We start from the raw sequence: 13,328 nt of genomic DNA on the forward strand, positions 1-13,328 counted from the left end.
CTCGCTGATCGCCCCCAATCACAGATCCAGACAGAGACTGTATAGACAAACAATAGGGAAATGGGGGCTACACTGTTTGGACAAACACAGAAATGAGGATTTCACATCCCAGCTATTGATAAGTGAGTTCTTGCCAGACAGGATGCTACCAAACTAAGTTTCCTTTTACATCTTCTAGGCACTTCCCTTTCTCTGGAGGTGACAGGCATTATCAGGACAGGATTGTATCCTAACAGCCCAATAGCACCTGATTTCAATGGGACTAGTTTGGAATGTGAGGACGTGACCAGTCGCTTCCCAGCTTATGGCTGCCTCTGCTGCTTAGCCAAAGGCCTTAGCCTAAGCACAGGGCCTCAGACTGTCACAGAGAGAGAAGGCCCTTGCACCGGCCGACAGTGATTTTGATTCTTTCTTTTATACCTCTAGAACTAGCTAAGTGATAAGAATACACCTAAATTCTTAGTGTATAGGCCTTTACAGCCAGGCCTGAATATCTAGATCCTAACACTCCACTCCTTTATTTTCTTTTTCTTTTGGGATCCTCCTGCCCAGGTATCCCTGGAAAAGCATAGGATATATGGCGACACATTTCCTGATAGGGCCAGGCCTCAAGGTGGAAGGTGTCGCTATTCCATCTGTCCCACTGCTCCTTGTGCCCTGCACCTTCTCTCGTACGGCCATACCACACCTATTCCAATTAGTGTTCCAGACTTCCCATTACAGTGGGCCCGAGAAGGTTGGGTCCGGGTTGTCCAGTACACTGTAGGGTTTGGAGGGCTTATTACATTCCTGATAGGTTATCTCCCTATGCAATGTAACACAAGTACAGTTAACAATACAAAATCCACAGCAACACCGAGTCCTGACCACTGCAGTATGGTCCAACATCCGAGACACCCCCAAAACACTGCCTCTCCTCCTTCGACGGGGCCACGATCTTATGTGTCCAGTTGCTGGCAGTTGCAACAAGCTGCCCCTGCAAATTTTGCATACTTTTGTCCATATCATAAGTCCACTGAATGTTCACAGAGAAATGGGTTATTCTCCAAACCAGCTTGACCATTTGGTATGGAATCAGGCCATATGCCCTGGTTTGATTATTCACAGCAATAAGATTCACAGATCCATTTGTGCACCAAAGTCCAGATAGCAGCGTGTAGCTGTGTGTAGTTTGGTTATGGGCTGGTGTAATTGTGCCCCCGGTAATATGTACATTCCCAGCAAAACACCTTATACACGGTACACCCAACTGTCCACCCCTTGCACAGGCCGTTGATCCTGCTCCTCCATAGTCACAGGAGAGGGGCACATCCAAACATCTTCTCTTGATTCACACTCTTTTACACACCCCTCCACTGATTCCCAGTGAGCTCCTCCCCTTTTCATTATTCCCATAGGGCTTGTGGGGGTCACCTTAGTTACCGTTCCATTTCCAGGTTCCACGGTAGCTATTACACAGGTGCTGGCCTCCTAGTTGAGCATTTTGCATTCCCATATACATCTCCCCCCAAGGTCAGCCTTTTGAAGCCATCCCCCACCCATGCATGAGGTTTTCTGTTCATTAAAACACAACAGTGCTAGCAACAAGACAAACACCACAGACAAACAACACAAAACATAGATCCATGGTATTCTGGGTTATTTTTCTGCTGGCGCCAGCTTCCTTGTAGAGTGTCTGAAAAACAAAAGAAACAATTTCCACCCCCCCGGTGGGGATAGACTATTGCTTAATAATAATACCACTTCCTCTTACAAATTTCCTTGCTAATTGCAGGAAAAACAGAAGAATTACCTCCAGGCTGTCCTTATTTTGTTTTATAATCAGGCTAGTGAATTACCCCACTCACTGGTCATTTATGAAATTCATGAGGTGGTGTACCTCAGTTTCCCCTCTTGTACAACAGACCAAGTTTGCAATAGTTTCTCTGCTGTACCAAGCTTTACGTTTATTCTCAGGTAATAGCTGAGACACCGCTTCAGATTTTAGCACTGTACACACACACACACACACACACCCCTTAAGGTTAACCTGTTCCCCTTATTTGCAGGCTTGACTCGTTTTTTCACCTCCCTTTTCTGGAGGGCCATAATCTGAGTCTTCTAGTAGCTGGTTTGCTGACCAGATGTATTCATTATCTGCAGCTCCTTTGTGCCCATCAGCTAGGTAATTTGTATTTACACAGAGGCTTTCCAGCTTGCTTTTGGATCCAAAGCTGCTAGCAGCTCAGAGACTGTCTTAAAAGGGAAACATTCCACTTCCACTAGAGTTCTGATTACTTTCCACTTTCATCTCCTGCTCCGAAACACACAGAGATCTGAAAAAGAAAGCTCAACCTATTCTGGCTCCTTTTGGAGCCCTATTAGGATTTTATTTAAGTACCATGTTTTGTTTGCATTTCTTTTACCCCTTCTCCAATATACACTGCACACGTGCTGGGAAAATGCACATTCCTTCCATATAGTTTAACCTCCACAACATTATATTAGCCATATTAATTTTACACATGGTGTAACTGCCTCCCCCATGCCCACAGAGTTTTCATGCACACCCACCAAAGCGACAGTCCAATCCCCCAGAGCCACCCCAAGGCTCAGTGTTCCCATCATTGCTCCCCTTTTCCTTTTCTTTTACCTGTGCACACACACAAAATTCTTTTTTGCCTAATATTCCTTGCACTGTGATTACTCTTTTACACAACTGTACCCCGATTACACTCCCATCTTGTACAACTAGAGACCGTCAGGGGCAGCTAAGTTAGGTTCCACTAGAAACTCCTTACATTCCTTTAGTGATTTTGATTCTTTCTTTTATACCTCTATAACTAGCCAAGTGATAAGAATACACCTAAATTCTTAGGGTATGTCTACACTACGAAATTAGGTCGAATTTATAGAAGTCGTTTTTTTAGAAATTGGTTTTATATATTCGAGTGTGTGTGTCCCCACAGAAAATGCTCTAAGTGCAGTAACTCGGCAGAGCGCTTCCACAGGACCAAGGCTAGAGTCGACTGCCGGAGCGTTGCACTGTGGGTAGCTATCCCACAGTTCCCGCAGTCTCCGCTGCCCATTGGAATTCTGGGTTGAGATCCCAATGCCTGATGGGGCTAAAACATTGTCGCGGGTGGTTCTGGGTACATATCGTCAGGCCCCCGTTCCCTCCCTCCCTCCGTGAAAGCAAGGACAGACAATCGTTTCGCGCCTTTTTTCCTGAGTTACCTGTGCAGACGCCATACCACGGCAAGCATGGAGCCCGCTCAGCTCACGGTCACCGTGTGTCTCCTGGGTGCTGGCAGACGCGGTACGGCATTGCTACGCAGCAGCAACCCATTGCCTTGTGGCAGCAGACGGTACAGTACGACTGGTAGCCGTCATCGTCATGTCCGAGGTGCTCCTGGTGGCCTGTGTGAGGTCGATCAGGAGCGCCTGGGCAGACATGGGCGCAGGGACTAAATCTGGAGTGACTTGATCAGGTCATTCTCTTTAGTCCTGCAGTCAGTCCTATTGAACCGTCTTATGGTGAGCGGGCAGGTGATACGGATGGCTAGCAGTCGTACTGTACCATCTTCTGCCGGGCAGGCAAGAGATGAGGATGGCTAGCAGTCCTATTGTACCATCTTCTGCCAAGCAGCCATGAGATGTGGATGGCATGCAGTCCTTCTGCACCGTCTGCTGCCAGCCAAAGATGTAAAGGATAGATGGAGTGGATCAAAACAAGAAATAGACCAGATTTGTTTTGTACTCATTTGCAAACCCCCACCCCCCGTCTAGGGGACTCATTCCTCTAGGTCACACTGCAGTCACTCACAGAGAAGGTGCAGCGAGGTAAATCTAGCCATGTATCAATCAGAGGCCAGACCAACCTCCTTGTTCCAATAAGAACAATAACTTAGGTGCACCATTTCTTATTGGAACCCTCCGTGAAGTCCTGCCTGAAATATTCCTTGATGTAAAGCCACCCTCTTTGTTGATTTTAGCTCCCTGTAAGCCAACCCTGTAAGCCGTGTCGTCAGTCGCCCCTCCCTGCGTCAGAGCAACGGCAAACAATCGTGCATCTGAGTTGAGAGTGCTGTCCAGAGCAGTCACAATGGAGCACTCTGGGATAGCTCCCGGAGGCCAGTACCGTCGAATTGTGTCCACAGTACTCCAAATTCGACCCAGCAAGGCCGATTTAAGCGCTAATCCACTTGTCAGGGGTGGAGTAAGGAAATCGATTTTAAGAGCCCTTTAAGTCGAAATAAAGAGCTTCATTGTGTGGACAGGTGGAGGTTTACATCAATTTAACGCTGCTAAATTCGACCTAAAGTCCTAGTGTAGACCAGGGCTTAGAGTATAGGCCTTTACAGCCAGGCCTGAATATCTATAGCCTAACACCCCACACCTCCCCATCCCCCCTCACGCCTGTCCCACTGCTGCCATACTCCTGCTCCCCATCCCCGCTCATGCCTGCCCCCGTCCCCCCTGCCCACACCTCCCCATCCCTCCTCACGCCTGCCCCCCATCCCCATCCCCGTCCCTCCACATGCCTGCTCCCCCATCTTCAGCACGTCCCCCCTGACCCCATCCCCCATTGCCCCCTGTGCCGAGGGCCCCCCCCGATTGGGTCTCATGGCCCCCCCATTCCCCCCACAGAAGCTGAGCGTTCCCAGCGGCTTCTCAGTGACGGCCCCGGAGAAGCGGGGCTGGGTCATCAACCCCCTGGGCGAGGGCAGCTCCTTTCCCGTCTGGATGATGGTGGCCAGCGCCCTGCCAGCCGTGCTGGTCTTCATCCTCATCTTCATGGAGACCCAGATCACCACGTGAGTCGAGCCGCCTGCAGGCGGGGGGTGTGTGTGGGGGGGGGCATGGCAATGTGGGGGGGCTAAGGGGGGAGGCCCTGGGCTGGGGGGGGTCGTGGGGCAGGCCCTGATTCTCCAGTGCCCCCCCAGGCTGATCATCAGTAAGAAAGAGCGCATGCTGCAGAAGGGCTCTGGCTTCCACCTCGACCTGCTGCTGATTGTGGCCATGGGCGGCTTCTGCGCCCTCTTTGGGCTGCCCTGGCTGGCGGCCGCCACGGTGCGCTCGGTGACCCACGCCAACGCCCTGACAGTCATGAGCAAGGCCGTGGCCCCCGGCGACAAGCCCAAGATCCAGGAGGTGAAGGAGCAGCGCGTCACGGGGCTGCTGGTGGCCCTGCTTGTGGGTGAGTCCCGCCGGCCGCCCCATCTCCCCAGCCCACTGCCGACCGGGAGAGTGGCTTACTGGGCGGGCGGAGCTCAGACACAGCTGTGGGGCCGGGGGTTGCTTTGGGACATGGGGGGGCAATCTGGGGAAGCCCTGGGGCTTGTGGGGGTGGGTGTCACAGACCCACAGCGTCGGGGCTGCACCCCCAGCTTTGGAACGGTTTCTAGGAGGCCCCTTCGCTTCCTCATGCGTCTCACGTTCCCTCCCCTGGGCTCTGCACACAGCTCTGCCCCATTCTGGGAGCGTGTGGGGAGCCTGTCTGGCACAGGAGACACTAGCCCTGGCAGCTGGCCTAGGGGTAGGCCAGGGACAGGGCTGGGGTGGGGGTGGGGGGGCAGTGTGAGCCTGTCACGGACCCACAGGTTTGGGGTTTTACCCCTAGCTTTGGAACGGTCTCTGGGGTCCTGCCTAGGGGGCCCTTAGGGCAGCCCGCGGCAATGAAGGGTGAAGCAGGGTCCGTCCTGGCCAGCCCCGAGCCCAGCCTGGCTGTGGGGAACTCTCGGGTCCGGCTCTGTCTGTCTGGGCGGCCTCCTTGGTCAGACTCCTTCCAGCCCCCGACTCTTGTCCCCACCTTCCTGCTCCTAGCCCCGAGTTCTCCAGCGGGGATCCTTGTTCAGTCCCCCCTGCGGGGGCGAGGTCCATCCCCCTTGGGGCCGTGGGTTCCTGGGTGTCCCTATCGGGGTGCTTGGATTTGCCGTTCTCATGCTGCACTGAGATGGGGACCGGGCCCAGCCAGGGGACACCCGCCCCTGTGTCCTTAGCCAGCCCTGAGAGCAGACAGGTCCCTTCCCCACACTGGGCAACAATGCAGCATATGGGGAAACTGAGGCACAAACAAGACTCATTAAAACATTACACAATTATTTGCACGTTGTTATGGGAGTGAGTAGTGGTGGGAAGGACAGGTCAGTGTTTGCAGAGCGCATCGGGGGGTCGGGCAGGCAGTGGGGGTGGGGCTGAGTTGGGGGCAGGTAGCGGGGGCAGGGTTTGCAGAGAGCAGCGCCGGGGTGGGGGCGGAGAGCTCCCGTGGGCCCCAGGTGCCCTGGCGCCTTTAGCGGGTTCTCAGTGGCTGCCCCGCACCCCGCCAGGCCTGTCCATCGTCATCGGGGACCTGCTGCGGCACATCCCCCTGGCCGTGCTCTTTGGGATCTTCCTCTACATGGGCGTGACCTCGCTGAACGGCATCCAGCTCTACCAGCGCCTGCACTTGCTGCTCATGCCCCCCAAGCATCACCCCGACGTCACCTACGTCAAAAAGGTCTGCGCAGGGCGGGGGAGGGGCACAGAGCCGGGCGGGGGGGCCATGTCCCCTTGGGCACAGCCGGGGGAGGGGCACAGAGCCAGCCGGGGGGGGGCCATGTCCCCTTGGGCACAGCCGGGGGAGGGGCACAGAGCCGGGCGGGGGGCCATGTCCCATGGGGCAGTGGGGGGGAGGGGGCACAGAGCCGGGCGGGGGCCATGTCCCATGGGGCAGTGGGGGGGAGGGGGCACAGAGCCGGGCGGGGGGCATGTCCCATGGGGCAGTGGGGGGGAGGGGGCACAGAGCCGGGCGGGGGGCATGTCCCATGGGGCAGTGGGGGGGAGGGGGAACAGAGCCGGGCGGGGGGCATGTCCCATTGGGTACTGGGTGGGAGGGGGAACAGAGCCGGGCGGGGGGCATGTCCCATGGGGCAGTGGGGGGGAGGGGGAACAGAGCCGGGCGGGGGGCATGTCCCATGGGGCAGTGGGGGGGAGGGGGAACAGAGCCGGGCGGGGGTATGTCCCATTGGGTACTGGTTGGTGCCAGCTGTGGGGGGAATGGCACCAGTACCAGGGGTCCCATTCCAAACTGCCGGGGGAGCGGGGTTGGAGGTCGCGTTGCGGGGGGAGCCAGCAGTGGGGATCTGGGGGGGGGGCACAGAGCCAGCAGGGAAAGCCGCTCTCTGCACTGGGCCCGGGGCGTTAACCCCCGTGCGGCTGCCCGGCCAGGTGCGCACCCTACGGATGCATCTCTTCACGGGCCTGCAGCTGGCGTGCCTGGCCGTGCTCTGGGCCGTCATGTCCACGGCAGCCTCCCTGGCCTTCCCCTTCATCCTCATCCTCACCGTGCCGCTCCGCATGTGGCTGCTCACCCGCGTCTTCACCGACCGCGAGCTGAAGTGTGTAAGTCCCGTGCAGGGGGCCACAGGATGCCCTCAGGCGCCAGCCTCGGCCTGGCTGGGGGTAGGGGTGGGGGGAGCCGCCCACCGGGGTAGCTGGAGGGTCCAGCCGCCCTGTGGCAGTGGGAGGCTCTGCTGGGCCGCAGCAGGGGCAGGGGGGAGGCGATGGCTGGGCACGGGGTGGGGGGCCGCAGCGGGGGCGGGGGGGAAGCCGGCTGGGCACAGGGTGGGGGGCCACAGTGGGGGCAGGGGAGGCGATGGCTGGGCACAGGGAGGGGGGCCGCAGTGGGGGCGGGGGAGGCGATGGCTGGGTACAGGGAGGGGGGCCGCATCGGGGGAGGCGATGGCTGGGCACAGGGCGGGGGGCCGCAGCGGGGGCGGGGGAGACGCTGGCTGGGCGGGGGGGCCGCAGCAGGAGGTGCTGGCTCAGAGCAAACCCACCGCCGTTTGCTCCCCTCTCCCCCCAGCTGGACGCGGAGGAGGCGGAGCCGATCTTCGACGAGCGGGAAGGGGTGGACGAGTACAACGAGATGCCGATGCCCGTGTGAGGGGCGCCAGCCAGGGACCCTGTGCGGGGCTGCGGGCGCAGGCAGGCCCCTGCCGTTGTGCCAGGAGCCGCAGCGGCACTGCCCGGACCTGCGCCCTCGCCAGCCCCGTGGCCGCGTGGACTGTGCCCAGCGCTCACCAGTGCCCGGGCCACAGCAGCCGCCAGACGCTCACCCCGCGGCCCGGGCTGCCCCCGGCCAGAGCAGCTGTTCACAGCGTCCGGCCCTGCGGGGGCCTGCTGCCCGCCCTGGGCTGGCACAGGAGCAGCGGGGCCGGGCCTGCTGCCCCCAGCCACTGCCGTCCGAACTGTATGGTGTGCTGGACCCCACCCCTGCTGGGGGGCTACAGGAACCCACCTCCCTGCTCCAGCCCGGGGCCCCACCCAGACAATCAGGTGTTTCCTAAATTCCATGGGGTTTTATTTAAGAGAATAATTTAACTGTCAATAAACAGCTTTCTAAGGAAGGTGCAGGGCCTGGCTTGGGGTTTCTGGGGGGTATACTGGCTGGGCGGGCAGCTCACACACAGGCCTGGAGCAAGGCAGCTGCTGCACAGGGGGGCTCGGTGACCATGTTTGTGCGGCAAACCCGTGCCCAAGTCCGTGCGTCACCCCTGCCCGCTTCAACCATCACGGGCCCCGGCCACAGCCACAGGCTTGGCATGGCTGGGGCTGGACAGGAAGCCGCACAGTGCCCCTCCCCGCCACACGCTAGGCTGGGTTGTCGCTATGGGGCAAAATCAGGACTGCCCCGCACCCCTGAGAAACCGGGGGGGAGTGGGGGGGGCACAGCGCTGTGTGTTCCTGTCCTGCCGAGGGTCCCGCAGGACACATGTGGTTGCTCCAAGGACAGTTGGGGCTGGGGAGCGGCACCTCCCTCCCAGGCAGGGGGCACTCACTATGGCCAGACCATGCCACACCCTGCTCCTCCCCCCAGGAGGTGGGCCTAGGGCCAGACCCCTGGCAGGGTGCAGCAGGCACTGTCCCACCCCTGGGCCCCAGCCCTGGGGGCTGTGAACTCCTGGCACCAACAAACAGGACAGGGCAGATTTTTCTCCATTTTTATTGTAAACTTTGTCTCCCACCACCACAGCGGCACCTTGGGCTCGGCCTGGGGGCAAACAGCCCCTCCTCCAGGGAGCCAGCCCCTCCCCAGAGGCAAACAGCTCCAGGGCCCCCCTGCCAATGTGCTTCCAGCCACTCCTCCAGGCCCTGTGCAGCCCCCGGGGGGAGAGGCAGGCAGCTCAGGGAGCCCTGCCCTGCCCTGCCCTCTGAGGATAAACAGACCAGTGCTTGTCCCCAGTGCACCCCCCTTTGGCAGACAGGAGGCTCGTGGGTGGAGTAGCAGGCTCATCATACACTGCTCCCACTTGGGGCCGTGGCGCTGTCCCACCCATTTACACCAGACACCCACCCCCATTGCTGCACCAGCCCGACCCCCGATCCCTCAGCAAATGCCAATAAATAATAGCCACACGCTACGCCCGCCACCACCAGCCCCACCGGCCGACAGCCCCTGGCCCGGGAGCTGCCTTGCCCTCGGCCCCAGGGGAGGGAGGGAGCCTCCGGGAGCAGGCTCCTTGGCACGCGGAGGTGAGGTGGGTCTCTCGCCGTCACTGTGCCCCGGGGGCAGCGGCTGCTTTCAAAAGCGGAGCTCCCGCAGCTTCTGCCGCAGATAGTGCTTGGCCTCCTCGACACCGCTCACCTTCTCCAGCTCCATGTAGGGCAGCTGCACACAGGAGAGGAGGGTCACTTAGCACCAATGCCAGGCTGGGGCAGGGGCCTTTCCGCCTAGGGCACAAGGGCCTGGCTGGTGCAGGAGGGTAGGGGAATAGAATAGGGGCCTTTTCCACAAGCAGGGCCCAGCTCCCCTCCCCACCAGAGGAAGCGGCTCCAGCCCCACCTCGGGGTGCTTGGTGCATCTATTGAAACTCCTCCCCGCAAAAGCTGAGCTCAGGTGTTAGGGTTTGTGTGGGGGCTGCTGCTGCTGGCCTGTGCAATCCAGGAGGTCAGACTAACATGAGCTAATGGCCCCTCCACAGAGCTATGTGTTAACCTAGAGGGCTGGCTGCAGGTGCCCCCGCGCTGGCCTGGCCCATTCCCGGATCGTAACCGGCTCCTGGCTACATGAATCGCTCCAAAGTGCGGGCAGCTCCTGTGCCAGAGCAGAATCTGTGGGCAGCAGAGATGGGGGGCCCAACGCTGCACGACCTGGTTCTTCCCCCCCCCCCCCCCATGAGGGCATATGGGACACAGCAGCCACACCTGGCCCTCGCTGGATCCACAGACACAAGGTCACTGTGACCCCATCCGCCTACAAGGTCTGTCACTCTGCATCACAGCTGTGCTGCGGGACCGCAGCCTGGGGCCAGGCTAGCAGTTCCCAGACCAATGGGCCGGAGGCAGGTACCCTCAGGGCAGTTAGCTAAACAAGGATTGCAGAATGGCTCTCCCCATTTGCTGTCCCATCCCGCTGCCAGATCCAGGGTGGAGTGTGTGGTAAAAGGCTGGGCTGAGCACCAAGACAGGACAGTCCTCAGGACACTGAAATCGCCTAGCCACCAGCTGAGAGGGCCGCAATAGCTGAGGGAAAGGGCATAACTACTAGGTGACAGACTGATACAGGCAAGCTGGCTACTTACATAATCTCTGGGACGAGATGGCCTGGCACTTACAGGCTAGTAAGCCTAACTTCATTGCCAGGCAAACTGGTTGAAAGTGTAGCAAAGAATTATCAGACACACTGATGAATGCAATATGCTGTAGAGGAGTCAACATGGCTTTTGTAAAGGGAAATCATGCCTCACCAATCTACTAGAATTCTTTGAGGGGGTCAAGAAACATGTGAGCAAGGGTGACCTGATGGATATAGTGTACTTGGACTTTCAGAAAACGTTTCAGAAGGTCCCTCACCAAGGTTCTTAGGCAAAGTAAGCAGTCATGGGATAAGAAGGAAGGTGGTCTCATGGATCGGTAACTGCTTAAAACAGATGAAACAAAGGGTAGGAATAAATTATCAGTTTTCAGAATGAAGAGAGTTAAATAGTGGTGTCCCCCCAGGGGTCTGTACTAGGACCAGTCCTATTCAACATATTCATAAATGATCTGGGAAAAGGGGTAAACAGTGAGGTGGCAAAGTTTGCAGATGATACAAAATTACTCAAGATAATTCAGTCCAAAGCAGACTGCAAAGATCTGTGAAGGGATGTCACAAAACTGGGTGACTGGGCAACAAAATAACAGATGAAATTCAATGTTGATAAATGCAAAATAATGCACACTGGAAAACATAATCCCAACTATATGTATAAAATGATGGGGTCTAAATTAGCTGTTACCACTCAAGAAAGAGATCTTGGAGTCATTCATAGAATCATAGAATATCAGGGTTGGAAGGGACCTCAGGAGGTCATCTAGCCCAATCCCCTGCTCAAAGCAGGACCAATCCCCAACTAAATCATCCCAGCCAGGGCTTTGTCAAGCTGGGCCTTAAAAACCTCAAAGGGAAGAGATTCCACCACCTCCCTAAATAACCCATTCCAGTGCTTCACCACCCTCCTAGTGAAATAGTGTGATGAAGTGAGAATGTTCTTAATGTTTTCTCTGAATACTGTATGGATGCCTCAATTTCCCCTATGCAGATCGTAAGTATCTAGGTGGCGGGATAAGGGTGTGTGATTGGGACAGAGCCCTAGAGGGCCAGTGTGATGGAGTCTGCACAGAGAATGGCCGACACCCTGTCTCCTGGCAACTGATGGTCTGGGCCCCTCCTCTGCAAAGGTGCCAACCGAAGGGGTTGGAGAACAAAGAGACCAGGTGGCCTCCTGGCCCGGGAAAGAGACAAAGGTGAGAGCAGGGGTGGGCGAGTTTCAGTTTTGGAGCTGGCTGGGGAAATGGAGGGAGGCTCAGATGGGGCTCTGACCTCCCTGCCCCCAAAGATGGACCTGACTGAGGTGTCCTGTTCTCTGTACCTACAAGCTCTGTTTTAGACCATGTTCCTGTCATCTAATAAACTGGCTGGCTGAGAGTCACGTCTGACTGCAGAGTTGGGGTGCAGGGCCCTTTGGCTCTCCCAGAGCCCCGCCTGTGTGGACTCGCGGTGGGAAGCGCACGGTGTGGATGGGGATGCTGAATGCTCTGATGTCAGCCCCAGAAAGGTCGAAATTGTGTGAGCTTCTTGCCCTAGGGAGAGGAGGCTTCCCCAGAGTCCTGACTGGCTTCATATGGAGTAGTTTCAGAGCAGTGCCCGGGGACTCTGTGACAAACAGTATTTCCAAATATCCAACCTAGACCTCCCCCATTGCAACTTGAGACCAGCGCTCCTTGTCCTGTCATCTGCCACCACTGAGATCTTGGAGTCACTGTGGATAGTTTTCTGAAAACATCCACTCAATGTGCAGCAGCAGCCAAAAAAGTGAACAGAATGTTAGGAATCATTAGGACAGGGAGAGATAATGAGACAGAAAATATCGTATTGCCTCTGTATAAATCCATGGTACACCCACACCTTGAATACTGTGTGCAGGTCTGCTCACCCCATCTCAAAAACAATGTATTAGAAGTGGAAAAGGCACAGAGAAGGGCAACAAAAATGATTAGGGCTATGGAACAGCTTCCATATGAGGAGACATTAATAAAACTGACTTTTCAGCTTGGAAAAGAGATGACTAAGGGGGGAATATGACAGAGGCCTGTAAAACCATGGCTGGTGTGGAGAAAGTGAATAGGGAAGTGATATAGACCCCTTCACCTAACACAAGAACCAGGGGTTACCTAATGAAATTAATAAGCAGCAGGTTTAAAACAAACAGAAGTATTTCTTCACACAACACACAAACCTATGGAACTCCTTGCCAGGGGATGTTGTGAAGGCCAAGACTGTAACAGGGTTCAAAAAAGAAGTAGATAAGTTCATGGAGAGTAGGTCCATCAATGGCTATTAGCCAGGATGGGCAGGGACAGAACCCCATGCCCTGGGTGTCCCTAAACGTCTGACTACCAGAAGCTGGGAGTGGACAACATGAGACAGATCACTTGATAATTATCTTGTTCTGTTAATTCCCTCTGAAGCACCTGGCCCTGGCCCCGGCCCCATTGGAAGATGGGCTACTGGGTTAGATGGACCATTGGTCTGAGCAGTGTGGCCATTCTGATGTTCTCCCCCAGTGCCACACGTAAAAGAGGTGATGTCCCAAGAGGCTCTGTAGACTTGCTGTGTGCAGCCTGGTTTCTCCCAAGTTTCACTGTGGTTCATGGAAGTGAAGGGTTTGGTCTAAGTGAAAATCAGATGGCCACCTTGGAGAGGAATTTAAAGGCGGGTGGGGGGAGGGGGGGAAATGTCTCAGCCTCACCTTACCCGCAGGGAAAACACTGTAAGGAGGAGAGAATTTGCCACACTGGCTTAAACCTTGCTAACTCTCCTGGCT

General features: G+C 56.6%; 2 protein-coding genes across 6 annotated transcripts in view; one reads left to right on the forward strand and one right to left on the reverse strand.

Moving 5' to 3' along the window:
- Positions 1–8,369, forward strand: part of SLC4A2 (solute carrier family 4 member 2) — a 104,474-nt gene extending 96,105 nt beyond the window's left edge. For all 5 annotated transcript variants that reach the window (XM_084619881.1, XM_084619880.1, XM_084619882.1 and 2 more), the window contains 5 exons: positions 4,630–4,796; positions 4,926–5,179; positions 6,309–6,478; positions 7,189–7,362; positions 7,826–8,369. In XM_084619881.1, the coding sequence (XP_084476007.1) occupies positions 4,630–4,796; positions 4,926–5,179; positions 6,309–6,478; positions 7,189–7,362; positions 7,826–7,906 (846 nt within the window). In that variant the 3' untranslated portion in view covers positions 7,907–8,369. The remainder of the gene's footprint in view (positions 1–4,629; positions 4,797–4,925; positions 5,180–6,308; positions 6,479–7,188; positions 7,363–7,825) is intronic.
- A 582-nt stretch (positions 8,370–8,951) lies between these two features.
- FASTK (Fas activated serine/threonine kinase) overlaps positions 8,952–13,328 on the reverse strand; it is a 29,509-nt gene continuing 25,132 nt past the window's right edge. The window contains exon 10 of the mRNA XM_084619883.1: positions 8,952–9,631. Within this exon, the coding sequence (XP_084476009.1) occupies positions 9,545–9,631 (87 nt within the window). The 3' untranslated portion in view covers positions 8,952–9,544. The remainder of the gene's footprint in view (positions 9,632–13,328) is intronic.

This window comes from Lepidochelys olivacea (assembly GCF_965140295.1).
Source record: "Lepidochelys olivacea isolate rLepOli2 genome assembly, chromosome: 2".
Lineage (NCBI taxonomy): Eukaryota > Metazoa > Chordata > Testudines > Cheloniidae > Lepidochelys > Lepidochelys olivacea.